The sequence below is a fragment of the Battus philenor genome, unplaced genomic scaffold, assembly GCF_028537555.1.
Source record: "Battus philenor isolate CCGP_79_NKW_IND1 unplaced genomic scaffold, ilBatPhil1.0.hap1 SCAF_3, whole genome shotgun sequence".
Lineage (NCBI taxonomy): Eukaryota > Metazoa > Arthropoda > Insecta > Lepidoptera > Papilionidae > Battus > Battus philenor.
Window position 1 is genome coordinate 6,578,666 of NW_027181693.1, and position 24,917 is coordinate 6,603,582.

General features: G+C 33.7%; 1 protein-coding gene across 11 annotated transcripts in view; it reads right to left on the bottom strand.

Moving 5' to 3' along the window:
* The window catches only part of LpR1 (Lipophorin receptor 1), a 168,013-nt gene that overhangs the window by 1,824 nt on the left and 141,272 nt on the right, over positions 1–24,917 (bottom strand). For 2 of the 11 annotated variants that reach the window (XM_068770710.1, XM_068770717.1), the window contains exons 3-15: positions 22,395–22,517; positions 20,247–20,369; positions 18,017–18,243; positions 17,279–17,546; positions 16,165–16,416; positions 15,071–15,371; positions 14,630–14,848; positions 11,244–11,388; positions 10,815–11,024; positions 8,775–8,973; positions 2,871–2,954; positions 1,306–1,421; positions 147–305 (exon numbers count right to left, since the gene is read on the bottom strand). In XM_068770710.1, the coding sequence (XP_068626811.1) occupies positions 147–305; positions 1,306–1,421; positions 2,871–2,954; positions 8,775–8,973; positions 10,815–11,024; positions 11,244–11,388; positions 14,630–14,848; positions 15,071–15,371; positions 16,165–16,416; positions 17,279–17,546; positions 18,017–18,243; positions 20,247–20,369; positions 22,395–22,517 (2,426 nt within the window). Of the gene's footprint in view, positions 1–74; positions 306–1,305; positions 1,422–2,266; positions 2,516–2,870; positions 2,955–8,774; positions 8,974–10,814; positions 11,025–11,243; positions 11,389–14,629; positions 14,849–15,070; positions 15,372–16,164; positions 16,417–17,278; positions 17,547–18,016; positions 18,244–19,798; positions 19,922–20,246; positions 20,370–22,394; positions 22,520–24,917 lie in introns of those variants that run through there. The other 9 variants (XM_068770709.1, XM_068770715.1, XM_068770713.1 and 6 more) reach the window with 7 other exon arrangements.

A 24,917-nucleotide genomic window follows, 5' to 3' on the forward strand; every position in this document is an offset into this window, starting at 1 on the left:
TTCAAATGTAAAGAAATTAATACAAAAGTGGCAATCTAATACATTCATGTAAGTGTTGATATTAAAGGGTGCAGCAAAGGTTGTTTGACTTATCTAAGACTATTTTGTATGTTGAGTGTGCATTCCATAGCAGTAAGTGCCCTTACCTCTTCTCCCACAGTGCTGGGATATAGTTTGCTTCCCGGCGCGTAGCCATTTTGTTCCAGAGCAAATTGGTTCTCTGTGGTCTTCCTGTACACCGGGTTGTCGAAGTTCATCGAAGTCACGTTGCGATGCATGTAGTGACGGTACAAAACAAATGCAATCTGAAAAGTAATAAAATATTAATAGCATTTTACAGTAAAAGAACATAATTTCAAGGCGATTTAACAAAGTAGTAGACTCAGTGCCAATAATATACCTCACTGAGGTTCCTTTTGGGGCCCTTGGACACTCCCATGGATTGTCATAATTGACATGAGAATTGTTTTCCCTTCTTGAAAATATTGAAAATAATGGTCTGAGCCATGGTTCCTAGTGAGCCTTTGAACTTTGTTACCTTAGCACCTGGTCTTTAATATGCAAAATCAATGTAAGCCAGTAAGGCAATTTGCCATTAAAAAAAGGACAGAAAATTAGTAAAGTCCTATTAAATTTTATATTAGATGCCTAAAGCAGCATAACATTTATTATCATTGCTTCTTTTGTCAGGACGCCTCTCTCTTAATTACCAAACTTAATGGATTTTCGTTGATCTTAACATTAAGGAAAAAGACATAATTAATCCCTAAATCATTGACAACATCAGAATACTAAAATTCCATTTAGGCCTCAATTGACATATATCACTTGAATATTATGATTGATTAGTATTAATTAAGTTTTATTGACCATTAATTTGATGAATGAATTTCATTGACTAACTATTAGTTAAAATAGATAATAATATAAAGGATGTGCAATAAATAGACTTTATGCACACTTCATATATTGCTAAAAATTAAATTGATCCAGCAAGTACAAAAAAATACTATATTAGCTTTACAAAAAATTAAATATAGTATTATAAATAATATTGATACATAAATAAGAAAAATAATCTTAGCAAAATAGATCATATGCCAATTAATGCTTTATTAAGCATTTATATGATTGTTCTTTAATAATTATTCCATTGTTTTTCATGTTTATCTACCAATCAGTCACGGACAGCAGCTTTGTTCATTTTTCTTTATCACATTTAAGGTGCTCTTCTGGAGAAGATATCTCATTCTCAAGTTTTTGTAAATATTAAAAAATATAAATGTTAAAAGTGATAATTATTACCAATGCTCCCAAGAAGACTATTCCTGTAATAGCCGCAATGACGATACCGGCCACTACGCCCGCGTCGCGGCCACTATTTGAGATTCCGGTGCCAGTCTTAGGCGCTTCAGGTACACCTATAAAAACACTGAATTAGTACAAATAATGTCTACAAATACCCATTCTAACTGGCTTTTAGATTTTAACTAGTTTGTAATAGTTTTGGAGTATCTATTTATTATGGATTTAAGTTTTAAATCATTGGATATTCTGTAATTATATTTTTTTAAACTGAATATAAAAGCCACCACCATTACATAAAACAGCATAGAATAGAGACACAATGCACAGACAACAAGTTATTATTTTTACAAATGTATATTAAATACAACTACATTTAACCCCTTACATAGACACCGGACACCAGTTTACATTTATACAGAAACAATTTCATTTATTTTCTTAATATAAGTTGGTATGTGAAATGATGTTTTTATTTTATTAGGTATGTTTACTGAATATTATGTTTAAAACATTTAAGAGTTTTTTTAATGTGTAGATACAAAATGTTATTTTGAAATAGTTACAAATTGTAATTGTAAAATGAAATATACACTAAAATGGTTTGAAAAGCTGATATATATTTGGACTAGGAAGATTATTTCTGATCAAAGTTCTTGTACTAATGAAATTTAGGCAAAAAATAATAGTTATTAATTTCAAAAAGATGGTAAGTTAGATTTCCACATAGTTCATGCAAGCAGAATGAAGTAAATCTGTATGTCTCCCAATTTTTATTCTTTAGATAGTAATTTATTAAGTATACTTTACCCTTAAAATTAGTTATTAAAGTATCTGGCAAAAAATGCCTAAGGTTTTCCAAATTATAATGGGACTCTTTAATGGGTTCTTCTGTAGCATCTGGTATTCTTTCCAGAGCAGCCCCTTTTAAAAACAAATCAATAAAAGGTTGATTGTTATTATTTAAATCCTTCTTATCACTCTCCCAATAAACCTTCATTGGCTCAGATTTACTATTAATATTTGGGGCAGTTTCTTTCACTTCTGACTCTTCAGTAGAATCTATTATTTCTCCAACAGCACGTCCCAGCTTTAAGAGAAGGCCTAACCCTTCTCTTTGTAAATTCACCATATGTGTTGGACGTATTCTTTAATGGCCCCTTTTCAAACACGTAAATCATCAATTTGAAATCTAGAAACTTGGTTTGCCCTGTAAATTAATCAACGATACGCAAATTGAAGACACACAGATATTAAATTCACATTCACATTAAATTGAGATGTTAGTTATAAATGAATAACTAATTCCTGTTAACCCGATCATTAACCAAATGTAGTAATTGATGATCAACCCATTCCAACCACCGATAAATTGTGAAGCAACTACTTTCAACATTGTCGTGACACCGTAATGTTCTTTAACAAAAAATAGTTGAAAAAAATAAAAAATAAAAAACTTTCCGGTCACCGCAACATTGAATTAAGTCCAAAATATATTATTTGAGAGATTAGGATAGGAAATAGGTTTAACCAAAACAATTGGATAAGGGAGGTTTAATACTTACTGGTTACAGGTTTTTTCTGAATTACTACTGGTTCTTTTGAACCATTGGATGATTTATGCACCTCTCCATCTGATTTTAAGGTATCTGTAGATTTTATTACAAAAAAAACTTTTATCATTTGTTCTTGACCATGACTATTATAAAAATTATTGACGTAGATTAACCCTTGAATTTACTAACAAATACACACGTTTACACTCGGTTACAAAGTGAAACCAAATGACAGACAAACCGCAATCCAACGCGGTGAGCTACTAGCCAATGACGTTTCTGTCTCGCCACCCATTCTCTGTCAATTTAACTGTGAGCGATACGACACGCACTTGACGCTCAAAAACTTTGGAATAAAAACCGACAATATTCAATTTAATTTTTAATTTCAGTTTTTCATATCTACTTATATAGTCTTTTTATTTTGTATATTTGTTAAACAGAGACATTTATATGTAACAAACACAAAAAAAATATATTTATATTATACAAATTAATTTTTTATCCTGCCTTAAATGAAAAAAATCTCGTCAAAAATTAATTACAATGGTCTAGTAAAAATTAAATCCCAAAGTTAAGATTAAGCTAATTAGTTCAAAACAGTTAATATGTAGTATTTTTATGACTTATTTCATCACCAATTTTATCATTACTAAAGAAACGTAAATTAAAATTTAGACAAAAAACTTTAAAAGTGACAAAAAAAAACAATATTATAAATTACCGTCGCGAGTGTAGTGCCGGATCGTGCGCTGATTGACTAACGAAAGGTGGCGTGATGTGACGTCACGTCACCTTACTCACTAAAATGTACCTCATTGGTTAACAGTATGTGTGTGAAAATATTCTTCTTTGCAACAGTGATGCCATGGAATCCTAATAATATCGTTTCGGGAAATAATAATTTGTTTACCCGCAGTCATGTTTCCAAATAAAACCTATTACATAACAGTGACCTAATTATGATTGAGTAGTCCGTGCTAAAAATTATTAATGGAAAATGTAATAATTTGCAATTATTATAACTAAATTAAAGACATCAAACAACATCTGTAGAATATCTAATAAAAACATAAACGATAAATACAAAAATTACTACAGACTAAATATAGATAAATACTTTTACTATATGTGGTCTCGCTATCATTAAGTAGTATTTATTTACCGTATCAGAAACAAATACGCAATTCATAATAAAATGTGATAAATATATATATGTAACATAAACACGATAATGACTAATTGATCCGCAAGACTTGTACGTGCTGATTACTATAATGACAAATGTAGGTAGATATACTTCAATCAAAACAAATAAGTTTGATCTGTAATACGAATTGCACTAGTTTAACAAGTCTGACGAAGAGGTATCGTACGATATGACGTCACCGGCTGACGTGTACTGAGCCATTCAGGACATTCAAACTGTTTTATCACAAGTATTTTTATAAGTTCTCGTAACCGTATTGGCATGTTGCAATACATTTTAAACGTAAACATTAATTAATGAGCTTTAAAAAGCAAACTAATGGCGTGATATTAGTTTAAATAATTTATAGTTGGAGAAAGGGTGATGAATGATTATAACCCTTTCACCGATTTCAACAAGAAATTGTACAGAAAAACGTGACAAGGCTGTGACGACATTACACCGCGAAGGCAAAGAAAAACTGAAGTAATCTGGCACATTACTTACATAAGAGTTATCACAACTTGAAGTCATTAATTTTTATTTAAATATTTTATAAACACAGTGAACTTATTAACGTTGTGTTTATTATATGTAAACATACATCGTATTTACGAATGTATGTATATATGTATATTTTTATGTCACGAAAATAACATAATAAACGTGATGTTATGAAGCGTATTGTTATTCATTCGTGTGGCCAATAGACTATAAAGAAAGTTGATCGTAGCCTTGTAAAGTGCAATGTCTCGTTTCCAATAACCCTGTATCTAGGCTTTTTAACCATATGGGGCAAGACCCCATGCTTTAAAGATATCTCGAAAATTTTATATATGCATGAAAGCCGTTCCAACATTTAAAGTTAACGTTTATTACTTATTCGCTTGAATCAAATGTATATAGCATAATTGCATAATGTTATAAAAACGACATTTAAAACGTTCTTTAGTATGTCAATCATATATATAATTGTAACATAGCGGTATAGTAATATCGTCGTCATCATTTCAGCCCAAAAACATCAATTGCCGGAATAGGCCTCCCCCATACATAGGACCGGTAGGAAGCGGTCCGCATCCTCCGTCTTCCGACAACCTTAACAAGGTCGTCTGTCCACTTTTATCGGGTGAACGCCCTACGTTGCTCAAGCCGGTCTTCACTCCAAAATATTAAAGCCTATGGCCTTTGTAACGTAAATATTTTAAAAATAAATACTGTACAGAACAGGCCGTTTTTAGTCTATTTTATGGAAAAATCACAGTTGTTTTTGTTATATACATTAGCTATATTTAAATTACACGTTAAGCACGTCAATAGTAATTTATATTCTTTATAAAAGAAATCAAAGGTCATTTGCGTTTCGCTTCATGCCACAAAAACTTGAGTATATATTGTGTTAACCACGGAGTATTTAATTCCACAACAATAAACAAAATATACAATAGTAATTTTTGTTTTTAAAAAAAGCAATAAAAATTACAACTGTTTGAAATATGGCAAGATATTAACACCCCCCAGCTTCGCGTGGTCCCCACTCACTAAAGGTACCACTCTTGGTTGGAAATCGCCCTCTTATCTATATAAAGATATTGTGATGAGGCAGTATATATAATATATGTAAGTAGATTTAGAAAAAATAAATTAATGCTGCTTACGAATAAACATTTTTATTTACTGCTAAGATAACTCTTAAATCAAGATTATATTTTTATTCTTAATACGAGGGTCAAACTGAAAGTTCTTAGAAAATCAAAAACTAAGCATTCTAGCAAGTTATTAGTTTTATTATAACTTTTCAAAATAGCGTCCATTTACATCAATACATCGCTGCATTCGATGGAATCATAGAGAAAAGCACCTTGCCCACTCGGCCTTAGGGGTCTCTTCGACGGCGTTTTGAAACGCAGCCACTGCTTCTTCGGCGTCCATAAAATGTTTTCCTCGAAGTTTTTCTTTTATTTTCGGGAATAAATAAAAATCGCAGGGTGCGAGGTCGGGGCTATACGGCGGGTGACCCAGTAATTCCACGTCTGAGGTCGCCAAATAGTCGATCGTTTGCCTGGCGGTGTGCGACGAGGCATTGTCGTGATGAAGGAGGATCCTGCTGCGAGGTCGTTTCTCTCGAACTTTTTCCAAGACAAGTGGCAAACAGTTGTTAGTGTACCACTCTGCATTAACCGTTTTCTGATCCTCTAAGACAACTGTCGCGTAATGACCTGTCTTTCCGAAGAACGAGGCCACCATCTTTTTTCCAACACTTCGACCTCTCTTAACTTTAGTTGGCAACTCTTCGGAAGGAAACACCCACTGAGCAGACTGTCTTTTGGTTTCCGGATCATAACAGTAAATCCAGCTTTCGTCACCCGTTAGTATGTCGAACACAGCATTTGAGTCACCTCCGTTAAATTTTTGGATCATTTCTCGGCACCAATCAACACGGCGGAGTTTTTGAGCCTCGGTCAAATTATGCGGTATCCAGCGGGCACAAAGCTTCCTGACCGCTAAATGTTCATGGAGGATTTTGTGCACTTGACTCATACCTATGCCTAGACTTGTCCGAATCTGCTGATAGGTCACTCTTTTGTCAGTCTCTATCATACGCCGCACAACACTGATATTGTCTTCAGTCGTCGCTGTAGAAGGCCGTCCCTCACGCAAATCATCGGTGAGATTAGTTCGACCACGTTTTAATTCATTAAACCAGTTGTAAACTGTGGCACGAGATGGGGCTTCATCGTGAAAAGCCAATCGAAGTCTATCATAACTTTCTTGTTGACTTATATGACATCGAAAGTCATAAAAAATCATTGCACGAAAATTTTCTCGGCTTAAATTCATTCTGACGTGCACAGACAATTTTCAATTTGCCGCCAAATCGTAAAAGAAATGACAAATGAATGAAATGTATACTCAATATTATTGGTAAAGAGTTCTATTTTCAAAATTTAATCTTTTTTTTTAAATATAATGCTTTTAAGTTGCCAGTTCTAAAAACTTTCAGTTTGGCCCTCGTATAAGTTAATCATATTAAGAAGTCTTTTTGAAAAAAATTGCTTTTACTTTCGGACCATAAGATGTATAAAAATTTAGATGCGTGTCAAAATTAAAAACACGATTCGGAAAATTATTTGTATACACACAAGATTAATTTTGAATAAGACCAAAATTAATAAATTTGAGGGTAGATTGTTTTTCGTTCGCTTTTGAATTTGAATAGTACATACTATTGCGCAGGAATGCGAGCAGTTCTCTTATGAATCGAATATTCAATAACGTGACGCCAGTGGAAGTGCTAGTGTACCGCCCTATGTGAACTCAATGACAATTAATGTCTTTTTATTGACCCTTCTCAATTGTGCGCATATTAACAGCAATAGGCGCATCCCAATACTTTAATTGACTGTCATATTTACTACTTATGACGGTTATTTCTCTTTGAAAATGACATACTATAAAAAATATTATAAATAGCAACAAATTTATGACAATCTGAAAACACTACTCTTTAAATCCGTTTCTTCATTTAAAGAAATTAAATTGTTTAGGAGGAAAAACAGACATTTATGAATTATTTTCAAATTCTAACTATTTACCTTTGTATCTGCTTTTGATATTTCAACATATTTTTAATTGTTTGTTAGTTCCCATTATGTGATTATTACAACAAAAAATATAAAAGATATATATACAGATTGAATAATAACAGGTGTTAAAATGTAGAAATATAGCTTATTTGCTGCCAATTGATGTATAGTACACCTTTTACAAATATCAATACTTTCAGAGACAATAAATAAGGTAATAATAATTTCTTGCTATATCCATATTGCATTTAAGATATTTCAGCAGATGGCCATTTGTGATTTATGTAAGAAGTTATTTTAATATATTTAATTTATTTCTGTCATTTAATTATAATGAGAATTGTTAAAAAAATCTTTCAAACCAAATGTGGGTGCGAAAATTAATAAATACACACATATAATAAAGTCGAGGCGTTTTTTTAATGCGTAGAGTACTTAAAAAGAAATTATTCTTAAAACAATCAATTGTATTTTTATTATTCTGTCGCGTTCCATTTAACGGAACGATAGTACCTCAGACTTGGGTTTACATGGCATTAATAGACATTATATATAGATATAGATCATTATTAGTTTTTTTTCTAAACGTCACCGTAGTACGTACGTAGTTTATTTTTCAAAACGAGTCGTGTTTGTCTTTTACATAAGATAAGCGGTACAGTCCGCGCTTTGCAGTGTGAGGTTTATAATGCAGAATTTTTGTATTATAAAATTCTTCACAATCTGATATCACGCCTGATGTGGTCGTCTGCGCTCATTATCATATTATTGAAATTGTAGGTGTCTTCCGTCCAGTAACTACACTAGTTCAATTACTTTGTTCTTAACCTTTTAAGCGGGCGTGCTTTTACCGGACTTGCATAGCGCTTATTTCATGAGTTATTCTTGTTTCGAAGGTATATTTTATTTTTATTCAAACTTGTTTTGAAGGTATATTTGCGGTGTCATACATCTTGTATTGCGTATTTGGTGTATATTTAAACATTTTAGTGACGGATTACGCATCCACGAGCTCTCATCTTCTTCATGACATCTTTAGCGGCCGGAGATACTACCACTGTACAACATCTATACTAATAGGGAGTGACATAGATTTGTATATTAATTTATGTTTTGTAATGAAATGGCAACACTTACTGTCTTCGACGCACATCTGGTTGTCGGGCAGCAGGCGCAGGCCGGTGGGGCAGGCGCAGGCGACGCGCGGCGCGGCGGGCGCCAGCTGCGGCGCGGGCAGGCACAGGTGCGAGCAGTGTCCGTTCACCGCCGCGCAGTGGTTCACGCCGTCGGGTTGCCGGTACGGATGGTACACGTGGATCACCATTGGGTTCTGCAGCTGTGGGACCATAAACGAATGAAACCGACGGTTTAGTAGTGGTTGAAGTAGAAGCGCGCAATACAGCGCGCAGAACAAATGGTTCTAGAGTGAAGACTGGCAAGTGCAGCATAGGTTGTTAATAATAAAGTTAAGTTTCATCAGTAAATCTTAGCGCACATTATCTGAAATTTATGGGGAGTTTTATGCCAAGTAGTGGACGTCTTTCGACTGAAATGACGATGATGACCAATGCTCATAAACATTTTTTCGTAATGACAACTTTAGATTCTGGTCGCGTTAATAAAACATTGAATCATCACTGCCGGCGCGTCCGTAACTAATTGTCCTATTAGCCGACGCGTTCAAAAATATGCCTCAAACTGGTCGATATTTTAATAGATATTCGATCCTATCGATTTGATTGATTACGCGGCTAAGCCAATAATCGCCACACAATAGTGATTTACTGTTCTAAACTCAAAGGACGCCAGTACGCCGTTGTAGTTCAACTATGTTTTCAAAAACGTTCTCAAAACCTGCTGTAACAATGTTTTACGCAGGTGCATAGAAGACCTTGTTGGTCTTTAATGATTCTGGATGTAGGCCGTTTATGACAGGTTCTATGGGAAATCCTTCCCCATGCCAATATCCAACAGCGGACGTCTAACGGTTAATACAAAGATTATGACAATGAAGTTAGTTTTAGTAATATAAAAATATCTAGTAGTTCTGAAATCAGATGTTAGCGTGAAAACGTTTTTTTTTTTTAATTTCATGGCAATCAATCGCAAAGATGTTTTGAACTTATATAGAAATGAATAGACATAAAATAGTAACGTAAAGCAGTAAGTAACTTAAAGCAAGTTCATCAAACACTAAAGTTTTATATGTAAATATATAAACAATAATTCTAAGAAAATTAAAATATCTCTGCAGTACTTCAAAAAATTTTAAAAATAAAATTACATAAACATTATATTAACGCCATGCCTTAAATATTTATTACGTTACAGCTATCCACGCAATGGGAGGAATACTATTTAAGTCATTGTTACCTACTTTATTTTTTTTAAAGAAAAAACATAGTGATTACAATTACTTAATTACTAAAACACGAAGATATTACGAATTAATGATAGGTTTTAAGTAAATAAAAAAAAATTGTTGAGTATTTAAAAATTTACATTTTAGTAAAAGAAATATACAATATAGCAGACTATCTGACTGAAGTCCTTAATATAGAAATATCAATAATTTTATCCTATCTTAGTTACCTTGAATTACAATTACATTTCATTGTTATAATAATTTCTATTTTTAGTGTAGCGATGATTAGACTTCCCTGTGCATCGCAATGGATTGCGAAGATTAAAAAAATCTATTTATTTCCTGGCGATCACTGACACTATTGACTGTCTAAGGCAGATATCACCAAGGCATTTATATCTGCTACAAAGACTCGAAGATGGTCTTCCAAATATGTCACAAGTAACTGCTTGGAATTACTGGATAAATAAGAAATACTACTAATCATTTGTTTTGGTAGATTGTAATCTACTTTTCTTACTTATTTGATATTTTATGTCATAAATATTGTGATTGGTGCACATACGTTAAATTAGCAGATGCAACAGATTTTTATTGTTATAACGCTTAATTATACCATATTAATACATCTGCTTCTGATCTGATTTTCTGAGTGTATAAAAATTGCTACGAAACATATATAGAAATCGCACTATCATGAGCGTAATGATACGTACGAACCCTAATATGCTGCTGGTAATTATTTTAATTTACCAATAAAAACAAAACAGGGAGTGGCGAAATCGTAGTAAATAGGCTAAATTGCTAATTACCGTATGAGTGGAAGTGATGGCTTCTACTTGCTTCCCGTTGAATTTATTGGCCCGGAACACCGCGGTCTTGTCCCAGTCGGTCCAGTACACCCAGTCCTCGAACGTGGTAATGGAGAATGGATGGCGCAACACGTCAGTTGAATACAAAATCAATCGGCGCGCCGACCCGTCGTAGTTGCAAGACGATATCGTGTTCATTTTTGCATCCACCTACGAAATTGCAAAGTTTTATCCCACGCTTTTGTTACTTGTTGTATTTAGGTATTTGTGTTCACATAATTTTTCAACTAAAAATGTATTATATAACACTGAGATCATCGTCTTCTCGGTCTTACGCTGCTCGCTTTCAGCGACTTTCCCTTAACTATGTCTCGTGTATAAGGCCTCAATGTTATAATATTAAATAAATAAATGTCCACGTAGTATTACCCAGTAAACACGTTTCCTCACGAGATCCAGCGTGAGTCCGTTTGGCCACTTCACGTCATATGACACGATCGTTTCACGGTGAGACCCATCCATCCCGGCACGCTCTATCTTCGGGTTTTGACCCCAGTCGGTCCAATACATCCATCTGTGTAATAATCAAACTATATTAGACACTTTCACCTGTTATATGATTCCTGACGTTCAATCTAAAAATTTATTCTGATTCTGAATTTATTCTTATTCCAGATTCTTTAATTGAAATCTAGAATAATTAAAATGTAAATCATTGAAATCTCATTAAAAGATATTTTGTTTGGTTAGATTTCAATCGAATGCAAGGCTTTGAATGTATTACATTAATCGTAAGCAGATTGACTAGTGTATGTGGTAGTGAGCAGAACAAGCGCGCAGAACGCTGGAGCCTTTATGTTTTAGAGTAGAGACAACAGACTGACCCAGCTTTGGAACACCAGCCGAAATGTGGACGGACGATATTATTAAATTTGTGCATGTGCATGCAAGCCTAATTCAATCGGTACTTTTAGAAATATATTTAGCTTATTTGTTCTTTTTTCTTATTTTATCCATTCTACTAATTACAGTTGCAGAAAAAGGCGCTAATATTGGTATTTCGTAAAAAGAATAAATTTCGATGTAAAAGAATTTTTATAACACTACCAGGTTTCAAGAATTTCGGATAGTTTAAAGTATTTTTTTATAAGATGAGAGAAGAAAGGTGCGCAATGCCAATAAATTTAAATATATTAACAGCAGTACCACCAGGCGCGACCTTAGCCATCAATCAAACGTATCTTTTTTTATACATACATATAGCAGAAGCCTTTTAAATATGTACTGATACTCCGTTACATTGCTACCCATACATAATAATCATTTAACGCAACAAGTCAATAAGAACCTTGACACGACTATTAAAACCCTGTAATAAGTGTAGTTCACTACTAGAAACAAAACAAACAGTGTTTGAATGTCATGATAAACTTTTTCTTGATGTGGTAAATGAAACATTTAAAGTAAAAAGAAATATTAAAAACTTTGGAACGGGATAACAATAGCAGATTCAACATTAAAAAAGTTTTGAATCAGTTAAAACAATGAGGAGGAAAAAGGCGTAGAAGGCAGTGCAGAGCGTCTTGAGCCACTAACAAACATTAATATAGCTCAGAATGATTGAAAAAACATTCTTTAAAACTCATATATATATATAAAATAACAATTTAATTAAAATAATATTAGCACCTGTTTCTGTACCTGTCACATTCAAAGTGTTTTATTACAGTCTGAGATTAATGTAAAGTTTAGAATGAAATAAAATGTGTAGAGAAAACATTTACATCTTTTAAAAATATTTTGTGGAATAGCGGACATGTTTGTACTTACTCCGCACAATTATCATAAAGAGACAAACAAGATTAAAGACAGGCCAGATATTTTAATAATACAAACAGTGTACGCAGCGTCACGCGCGTAATATTTTGTTTGTGATCCTACGACACAAAAGATTCCATGACAAACAGAATTGAAACAAAATGTACCCGCAGTTCTGCCGACGTCCAGATGCTTTTTACTATTATGTTACACATATTTTATATAAGAGCTTATTATTATTTATACTTATTACATGGCCGATGGGTTTACTATGTTATAGAACGGTATACTTATTTACTTTGAGAATTACGTCATACAGACAGAAACTTAACAGGAAGATAACTATACGTAACCGATGACGAAAATAGCGCGTGTCAACGATCAAGCAATCTCTAGTAAAATTTTTGGCACTATAATTAATAGTTTTCTTATAAACATACAGTGATGTTTACACGCTGCTGACACTGGAGATATTTATCTAGACATTTGGCAAGGGAGACCTACCCACCGATGCACAAAACAAACACAACAAACAACTTATTAGTAATACAACTAGAGTAATGTTTGGTGAAGGAATAGTGCGATTGAAAATATATTGCGTATCATAAAATCAACGAAAAATCGAATCTGATATCCATTTTTAGGGACTGATTACATGATCCTCATTGCCAAAAAGTCAAGAAGGCGAAGAGCAGGCAAACTTAACACGACGAATAGTTAACGGAAATAAGAAATATTGAGGGAGATACAGTTATCGAAGCAGTTTTCGCCTGTGTACACAAACAAATACAGTGTGACATAAGTGGTTATTTATTAACACTGCAGCTAACTTGGAAAATCTATATAAATTTGAAGCCAATATCTATTAACTATTAAAATTATCCGCTACTTTATCACAAGCCATAATTTGTTAACCGCTCTCGATACCACATTAACCGAAGCTATACACGCTGCCGAAGGTCGGCACAGACGGCGTAATGTATTGCGACACAAACTTTCCAAAAATAGTGGTTAGAGATAAGAAGCAAAGAGGAGGATACTTTGTCAAAATTTAAACGGAAAAGTAAATTTATAAACAAAACATACTACAATCTTATTATAGTTGACCTAACATTGAGTTTTGACGTCCAATAACATAAGATTGTCAGTAAGAAGCCGTAATGACGTCACGGCTACTTTACGAAACTTAACTTTGTTTTAAGTAAGAAAAGGACTAATATATAGCTACTTCCGCTATGCAGCAGTAATCGTGCAATGAAGTGCATCGCCCGCCAGCCCGCTGATAAATGCTAAAAGTTTAAAATGTTTGTACATCAAATTAAAAAACGGAAGTAGCTATATATTAGTCCTTTTCTTACTAAGGATGGACTTCCGCAAAGTTACGCATGAATCTATTAGATATTTAACTTTGTTTAGTAAATCTTTTCTTTGAATGAACTGTATGGATTAGTATCCAAGCTGATCTTTTCCATATGAGGCTGAGACTTGAAAAGCGGGCGGACTACACGTCAACTCGTGCTAACCTAGGAAAAATAATTACCTGCCTTCCTATTGCCCACGAAGTTTAAATGACTATTTCACCTTACTTTTAATTTTATAATAAATAATAATATTATAATATAATAATATATATAATAATATATAATATAATTTATAATATTATAATAAATAATAGTAGTATGTAACAAAATCTGTGGACTGCTAGTAGAACCAAAGCATCAATAATGATGATACTCGGACTATCCACCCTTTGTTATACTATATACACAAACCTGATTTTTAAGTTTTTGATCACGTTTTTAGGATAGATCATGATAACTTAGAAAAGCATTTGATCATCGTAAATGTCCGAATAGTATACACCGTTGAAGACACAGATGTTTAACATAATGCGCGACAAATTATCCAAAATAGTTTACATTTACATCTTTAGTAATGACGAATACGGCACAAGGAGTAGAATATGAAATATTAATTTCAGAGATAAAACTTCTCACCCGTCCAGCGGATTGAGTGCGATTGCCCTCGGTTCCTCCAGGCGATCTCGAATGAGAATCTTCCTCATATTCCCTTGCAAATCGGACAGCTCAATGTGGTTCTTTCCGGTGTCGGTCCAGTACAAATGATTGTAGATCCAATCCACCGCTAACCCATCAGAAGTTATAAGTTGATCACCGATCACTACAGTACGCTGACTGCCTTCGTCGATCGGAGCTCTGTGAACGAAAATGATTGTAAGAAGTTGAATAATTCACTTTTTTAAAAATTCATGATACAATAGTTAATAAAGGGCTCAATTTTAATTTCTTTAGAGGCTTTATACATAAAGCGTATACAGATGTATAACAAAGAAACTTGTATATTAGAATATTTTAGCTAAGTTATCATCAAACTTTGATAGTTTGTTTTGAGCAATTTTTAGTAAACAATTTACATACTTGTATATTTTCTCATCGGTGACGTCGCTCCAGAATATCATGCCCGTACGAAACACGTAGTCCAAGGCCGTGGCTGATTTGGTGTCGTTGACGATGGCGACCATTTCGTGGTGATCCAGGCTTATCTTGCGTATGTCGAAGCGGCGAGCGAAGAGCAGCGACGGGTGACCCTCGGTCGCCTTGCAGCGCGTGCGGTCGCGCGGGTCACGTGCATATCCCGCGTGGCATTCGCACTTGTAGGTACCTTTCTCATTGATGCACACCTGCGAGCAGGCGCCCGGGTCCGCGCACTCGTCCACATCTACAAGCATAGCACAGTTCAACACTGGACCTATCTGTTCGGCTGTATCTAGAGCAGAGATTTCCAGACTTTTTTTCAGAAACCACTTTCAAAATTTAGCAGGTCTCGCTGGACCTACTGATACTACATTTATACTATATTACTAAAAGTCGACAAAAATATGGAGCTGAACAAGTAAATCCCTGAAGTTTAAAATATTAGCTGCTTACATTGAGAGGTAAATGAATGTCAAGCTGATATTTCAGTTCATAAAAAATGTGCAAAATTTTTATAGACTCTCTTTTACTAATTGTGAACTCCCATTTATTGCCAGGCTAACGTAGACCCTGTCGAGTCTCCCGTGGACCCCCCACTTTCGGAACTAATGATCTATACTTATGCGAATCAGTATTTATGACATAAGCCGTTCAAAGTAATTGATAGATAACTCTACCAGGCTCACTCTAATAGAAATGAGAAACATTTTAACACGCTAAAGGAAATTATTTGTCCATTACAAAAGAAAATAGTTAATAAATCACACAAGATAAATAATATGTAAGAAAAATAACCAAGTAACTTTCTTGTTTAGACAATGTGTGCACTTTATATTAAAAATATAATGCAGATTGCTTTTTGCGCCGGAATTTCTCTGTTGCCCAACAGGGGTTTACAGAAGCTGCTGTTACGGCAGGGCGCTAAGGACATCTAGCCCAAGACTTTTTTTAGGGTAGCAAATACAGATTGACTTTAATAGCATCAGTGCATAATCTGCGGTTTACAGTTGTAACGGAGTCTTCAATTAATGGTTTACCTTCGCAGGTGCGATTGTCGGTCAGTTTGTAACCCTTATCGCAGTCGCAGTAGTAGCCGACAGGCGTGTCGACACAACGCTGAGTGCATCCGCCGTTGTTCTTGGCGCACTCGTCCTCTCCGCATCTGTCGCGCGGCTCATCTTCGAAGTTGGGGCAATCGGGTTTCTTATCGCACACTTTCGACAGAGGTATGCACATACCGCCGCCACAATCGAACTCGGTCTTCTTGTCGCAAATAGGCTTCGGTCGTGCTGAAAATTTTTCCCGATTTATTATTGCATTTAAAATAGGTTTTTTATTTATTAAGTTATAATGTTATAAACTAAAATCTCATTTACGTTTAGAAAAGTCTTCCACGGGGTCGACCGACGATAGTCAAGGTCGCAGGATACACGCAATGTAAGACCTGTCATTGTGTCAATCATTGGGAGAGGAGGCCTATGCCTTGCAGTGGACATCTAATGATTGATAAAATGATGATCATGTTTAACGAATAAAAAGAAACACAAACTTTCATCAACAAAAAATGTATACATTTATGGTGCCTTTTTAGAATAATAAACAGATCAACTTAAAACTCTGGTATGAAATTCTAAGCAATATTAATTAAAAAAAAACTAAACTCAAACATTTGGATCTGTTTCTTTTTAATTTATGTTAGTGTAAGTCTTAGTTTACTTTAACATTAATAATTATATTACAAGTACCTAATTTCAGTCAATAAGCTCAATATTATTGCTTTATATTTAATTTGTTAGAGCACTGTTACCGTAAAGTTTCTGATATAAAAGTTATATTCGTGCGTTTATGTTCAAACACAGAAACTCGACGATCGTGTATTCGCTTTAATAGAAACATAAAGCAATGGATGAGAAAGACCGGATAGCCACAGACCAAAAAAGTAATATTAAAAATTGCATATAGCATTGGTAATCTGATTTACTTTTCTAAAGAATTGCAACCGTTAAGTTTCTGGTGACTCTTCTCAGGAGATCGGCGTTCCAAGACAGTGGTAGCTTACTTATGATAGTGAAAAAATTAACTATTCAAAAGTACCAGTAAATTCCTTAATAAAGATATTTTGAATTTGAAATAACATAAAACGAAACTTACTGCAGTTTAACTCATCGCTTCCGTCGGGGCAGTCTTTCTCCCCGTTGCAATACAAGGCACCTGGTATGCAACTGTGATCTTTGCATTGGAATTGGTCAATGCGACAGGTGACGTTGCCTCGACACAGCTCGGGTGCCTCGTCTCCTCCATCCGGACAGTCGCGGTCGCCGTCACACAGCCAAGTTTTATGTACGCATGTCATTCGATCGTGGCACTGGAACTCCGTAGAGATACAAGGCGATATCACTTTTGGCGTAGTCGGGCATCCCTGAAAGACATTCACATGGTTTTTAATATTTAATAACGTAATGGGATTACAAGTATGTAATCAGAAAAGACCAAAAAAAAAAACAGCAGTAGCGTGGAATAGTGGGATAATGAGCAATGGTAGCTCAGCGGTAGGTGGCGGGTTCGATCCCTAGTATACAATTTTAAATATTTAACACTTTGCGCATTAATTATATAGGATTGCCACTGCTTACAAACAAGTCTCCAGAGGATGGGCCATACCGCACTGCGATTGCCAACCCGTCTGCAAAGTGTGGTGATTATGGTATATCTATCATAAATATCTATGGGAACGACGGCGATGACAAGTAGGGTAATCTAATTACCTCAAAATATAATATTAATAATGAGAAATGCCATTATTATAATTTAAGTGTCAAAACTTTTACAAATAGATAACAATTAAAATAAGCATAGTCTACTGAAGCATATAAAAAAATATTGACTTACTGCCTCGTCGCTTCCATCAGGACAATCAATATCACGGTCACAACGCCATCTAGCTGAAATGCAGTGACCGTCGGCGCAAGAGAAGTGCGTGTGTGGCTGGCAGGTAGGCGGCGGGCACTTCTGCTCGTCGCTGCCATCGCTGCAGTCGTCGTCACCGTCGCATACCCATCGCTGTTGGATGCACTTGCCGTTTCCGCAAGTGAACTCGTCCGAACGACATGTTTCATCTGATTATAAGCAAACGTATTTGATCGCTATCGAGTTGGATTTGATGGATATTAAAACTGAATTTACTAAGATTCAAAATATGAATGCGGATTGTTCAATAGTTTTATTTTATACGAGAGAATATAAAATATTTATAATTTAAGTACAGAAAAAATGTTTGTGAGTGTAATGGTTGAATGTAAATAATAGGACCAATGCGTCTATGTTCAACAGTAGACGTCCTGTTGCTGAAATGATGTTGAAGTAGCAAGATAGTGAAAGCTAAAAATGTTTTATTTGCGCCGTATTTTGTAAACTTTGTCCATATATAAAGGCTAACTAAAGAAACAAATTAACAGAAAATTATTTAAAATGGATATGTAAGAAGGCATAGCAAAAAATCAAGACATTTTGTTCAAGATTACAAACAATATAAAGAAATGCTGTCCCGTAAAAACATTATCATGCGATGTTGTATTAATTCGACATTCCCCGTGTAGGTATAGTTTAAAAAGTTTTTGCTCAAAAAAAGTCGACGCAGTCTTCTAACAATACAAACGACTTTAAAATTTAAACGACAGTAGACAGTTCCTTAAGGGGATGTCGTTTTGAGACACTGTGATATGATATAAACTTATATATTCCAACATTATTTATATTATAGTTCTTAAATCTTTATAACATTAAAGGAACAGCTGTGTTCACCTGATATTAAGAGGTTTAACTAAGAATGCTACAAGGATTTTGAGGTACAAGTCGCAAATAGCACTGCGTTTGGCCATCATCATCATGTCAGGCGATAGACTCCCACTGCAGGGCTCAGGCCTCACCCGAAGTGTGGCTATGACAAGTTCCATCTTGTTTTAGTAACTTAAGATTAAAGTTGGTACAGCTTGTTAACCTTATGACTATTAGCAACGGTACGTTATAAACTGCTTTTCTATCAATTATACGTGAGAATGCGTAGCAACGGATGCGTTTTTAAAGTACCAAATAGAAGCACACCATTTACACATTTTTTCCCAGCGTCGCTGCAAACGGAGCGATTTTATTGGTGTTTGTTAAAGATACCCATCGCTACGCAAATACACGCACATATCAAATCAAAAGAGGGCCTTCAACTGAAACAAATTAAAGTTAGGAGCAGAAATGTATTAGTTATACATTTAGACATTTGCTGCTTAACCTGAAATAACAATAAAAATACGTAATATAGTTTATACCTGACACTGGGGTATTGAAGTTATTAGAGCGGGGGTGACCAAATAATATTGTTTAGTAACATAGAGTTATAGTAACAAGAAGATAAATATTTTCATTATTATTATGCTTATGTTGTAGTGTGATTGAATAACTACACATGCGCATTAAGGATATTAATTTGAGTTTTATGAAAAAGTAACTTTTTCATACTTAGAAAAAATATATGTATATTGATTACATTGAAAATGGGACCCTTAGAATGGATCTGAATCTCCAAAAACTTATTAAACGTATGTTCATGTCGGTTATGGATTGGATTTCGCAACTTATAAACTAGTGATGGTAGAGAATAAAATAAAGTGAAACCCTTACTGCATGCTTTTTCATCGGAACCATCAGAGCAGTCGGGATTGTCGTCGCACATCCAGTTTAGAGGCACGCATTCTCCATGTTTTCCGCGGCATGTAAATTCCTCCGGGCCGCATGCCTCCACTTCTGCCAACCCAAGTCATGCCCATGCTAAGTGTAATGCAAATGAATGTCGATAAAAGCAAGTTACCGACGCTGCTGGTTACGAACCCCTACGTATCGCTTCCGCCGTTTACGTTGTACTCGAATACGGTTATCGGTTTTACGTTCCGTTCCGTATCGCTTTACAATATATCTCGCACGTATACGCCCAGGAAAAAAAATTCTATTTTTCTTTTTTTGAATGTTTTTCTTAATTTTATCACCATGCTAGTCGGGAGAAAATTTTAAACATGCCAATTGATTGATCCGAATCATGCCTCTGGTGCTTTTGTCCTGATCATGCCCTTACCACATTGATGTTCGTCAGAGCCATCCGGACAATCAGCTCCACCGTCACAATGCCAAGCAGCAGGTATGCAGTGGCCACTTGTGCACACAAACTTGTGCTCCGGACAGCTGCTACGTTGGACTGCTGTTGCGAAACATGTATTGATTTTGTTCTATTTAAAATTATTAGAGTGAAATTGACTCCTTTCTCATTTGATATCGTTTAATTTGATTTAACTATGAAATATAGTGTAACGTCGTTACATTATAAATAAGTAAAAAGTTAAAGAATATACGGTAAATATATGAGGAAACGTCTTAGAGCATATATTTTATTTACTTACATAAAAAACGTCATTATTGCAAACTAGGTAATTCATAATATTTGCTAAAGTTATACATTTTTTTTCTCTTTATGTAAAACTTGGGATTTTATCTACAAAGGATACGTCAACCCCACTTCTACACAGATGTATACTGTTCAAGACAAGCTTGAATTAATAACTGTTTACGTTCAACATAAGGTTCGGTGAGCTTGTAATAGAATTAATTAATCTAAATAGTCCTATTTCAAGATTATTTTCCGATAAAAAAAATCGCGTAAATCATGATGATGTATGTTATCACAAAATATGAAAGTAAATTCAATATAAACGAATCTTTAAATTATCATTTTACGTAACCTCAGAAACAGTACCAGAAACATACTCTACAACTATAAATAGACTTAAGTAGTAGTATATATTTTACATGACATTACTTATAATATAAAAAAGTCATACCATTTATAAAACGTCAAAATAAAAAACTACACTTTGATAATTAAAGTCTACAACTATCTAAAATGTTTTATTTATTATTATAATAATAACTGAAGAAAATGAAAACGTAGTGACCGTCACGCCATTGCTTGATGGCTTTTAAATCTATTAAAATCAACATCTTCTAGTGTTGAATAGTGTAGAGCCGACAGCTCTGTAATAAATTATTAACGATTTAAAACATTTCACACGAAACATTGTCATATTTTTGCTAGTGCTAATTAACAATAAAAACGATTATATTTTGCTGTATTTAAAAAAAATCTCGTTTCACATTTTCTTGATAAATTTGTCGACCTTTTACAATTTATATCATGAATAACTATTTAGCTCTACTACAATTCAAAGCTTTAACGATAAAAGGATTGAATAGAAAATTCTTACGACTACGATTTTGTTATCGACTTATTGCAATTACTGACGATGGAACATTTAGTTGACCCGCGGAAGTTATATGCTAATTTGTAAAACAAAAATACATTTAATGATGATATATTCTTTTCTCTTTACTTATAGTCAAGTCAGAAAAATGTTTATTACATAAAAGAATATACTCGCAATATATAAGGAATAGATGTCTAAAAAATCTTCCTTTTTTGAATGTTTTGAACACGAGAGAATCCCGCAGAAATCCTACACCGATCGCTCGATTACGCTGCGTCTTATTCAGTACGTAAATTTATATGAACTGACTTTTCTTAAATTAATACCAATTTAATACACACTAATCTTACCGTGAAACAAAACCATCCGTTTCATCCAAACAACGATATTGAATTAGAAAATAGATATTTTTAATTTTTAATCGGGATTCAGAAATCATAATTTATACATTTTAAAGCAGAGGTCAAAATTATGAAATTAATCCGTAGAACTTTGAACCGTAATTAAGATTTTAATCTTCGTTGGAACCCAACCTTAAGACGGTATGCGTCCAATCTTAAAACTTTTCTCATAAATTAAAAGGTAATTATTATTCGAAAATGTTTATATTTATGGAATTGTATTTTATCCTGTTGTATTACTTTTGTTATTGGAGGTACAAGGAATAACCTCAATTATTTATTACTGTAAAAGATAAATCTAATAAAAAACAAAGCTTCGAATTCAAAAGTATAAGATATATAAAGCTATTTTATTTTACATAATTTATATTAATTGATCACTTTCTATTCTGTTTGATAACTAGTTTTTTTCCTCCTTAATAGTCACGAAGTAAACTAGAAATATGGATAAAAAACGTTACAAAAATGTTATTAACCCAATATCTATTGCATTAATTTTTAAATAGTATCATTCTATCTTAATTTCAATTAGAGTTCTAACTAGTAGAGACAACGGTAACTCACTGCATGTTCCAGGTTCTTCATCTGAGTCATCGGAACAGTCCTTTTCATTGTCGCAGCGCCATGACATCGGGATGCAGCGACCAGTTTTGCAGCGGAACTCCGACGATGTACAAGTTCGACTTTCTGCAGGTAAGAAATATTTAAATTTGAATAAATATAAAGTTATTGCATAATTGTATTGTTGCGACATAATTATAAAGCATATATATAAGTTAGAAATATATCGTTTACGTCAATTGCGCCAAAGGCGTGATGAATAATTTTTACTCTACTGTTTTATCTTGTCATGCGATTTTAGCAATAACATCCAGAATTAAAGGCTATAAGAATTGATAACTTAAGGAAAAAATAAGTTTAGATACCAAGGCGATGTCACAGACTCTGAACAGAAATGTTAGAGAAATTAGAGAATCATATAACAATGTTACATTGACCTTAAAAAATGGGCCGGAAATAAGTTTACACTTTATAGACAATAATATCTACGGGTAACTTGAGATAAGCGAGGAACTTGTCAAGATATTATACCGACTTTTTACCATCCTAGATATTGCTCGGCTTTGTTATTGTCAATTGACAAGACTCATACCAGTACCATCAGACACTCAATAATAGATATTCGTATCGTTATGGAGCCCTTTGAAATAGCCATACGAAAGAAACTTGTTTTTATTTATTATTTTTGCGGAAATAGTCTAAAAAATTATTATCTAAATGATGGTATATAAAGTTAAACAAATGCACAGACAATAAAACTTAACAAGATTCGACTATTTTATATTTTAAGAATTACTTGAATGAATTTAATTTATAAGGATACTGTTATACACTCAATGTAGTCTAAAGTAATATTCGAGAAAATTATTAGCAGATAGCAGCTATATGTTGAGGTGATTCAAACCGAGCCGAGTCACGCACCAACGAGCAATTTGTAAACAAAACGCACACCCTCGGAATAATATCGCCCTTCAGCTACCGAGTACTCTCGCAACCTTTTTACCGTAAACGTCGTAATAAATTCAAGTGAAGCTTCAGAGATTGCCGTATCGTATAATAAGATGTATGGTTATTTCGTGTGTTCATAATAACGCTGCAGATGTCTATTCTATGTCAATACACTTTCTAGGAACTTAATAACTGGGAGTAACTTATGCGAAAAGAATTTCAGCAGTTGCTTCGTTTAATCGAATTCATGTTATTTTACCACAGAAGAGAAACCGAACTGTTGTGAGCTGCGGATTAGTTCGAAACTCGATTTTCTTTTTGCCAAGTAAGCGCTTTCAATTATGACTTACCTCGCCTTAGGGAAATTTTTTGTGAGAGTAGTATATTATGAATATTTAGATTTCTTTTTCAACTTATACAACATAACTAATCTGCCTATATTAAATTATCTCTTCCAAAGTTTTGGATATTAATTTGGGGTTTTAAAAGAAACATCGCTAAAAACAGATTTGCTGTGTTTTAAGATTTGTATTGAAGACAAATTGTGTTTTCCATTTTACATTTGTACGTAAACCTATGAATTATTTTATTACTTAGTCATTTTTATGGGTCACTGTCAGTGACATCTGTGGTTTTTATGTCCTAATTCATAACAAAGGAAGGGGCAACTGTTGTAGAGCCAAAAGGAGTTTTCCCATATCCTCCCTATATACCCTACATTCCTAAATCATGACAAGCGTTTCATTACAGTGGATGTTACTGTGAATGGACATGAATGTAGTAATTTTCCTCAATGTTGCTCGTAACATTTGCTTTACTGCAATAAATTCTCGAATATTGGAATGAATCTTTGGACTTCAAACGAATTTGTACAATTGCCGTGGTTTCTTATATTTTCAAATTTATGAGTTGTTGTAATATTTACAAAATACACATTATATAGTTTCTATGTATTTCGTACTCGTTAAAAGGAATATATTTTCGAAAATAGTAAAAAGTCTAGACCGGTTGTTTAGTAAAAAATTATAATGTTAATAAGTCAGCTTGTTGTCGCTCTTATCTTATTACTTTTAAATTATAATGTATGCTTATATATTATAATTTTAAATATAATATACGTTTATAATTTTCAAATTATTCAACGACAATATTTTTAAATTTATTCGCGTGATATTTAAGATAATAAGCTCATTATCAAGTTTTGTTAGCAAAGATGCAATCAGTCACAAGTAAGATATTAACAAATTTGTAAATATCTTTCTCTAGAGATATTCCGAGCATTTTGAAGTTGAATATATTATAAATTAGGGAAGAAGATGAGGAATAATAGCGTTAATAGTATCAAATTTAATTACCTTAATGCAGTTGAACTAAAAGAGAACTTTTCACGGTTCTGTAGAATGAGTGAATTTGTGAGTACAAAAAAGATGTGTTATCTTTTTTGTGCTTCATTTTCTACAGACCACTTTTATTTACGAGTTTGCAACACATGTACAAAGATATTAGTGTATAAAAATATTTTAAATTACAATATAGACATTATTCTCAATTCATCACGTGAAAAAAGTTTTGTTTGAA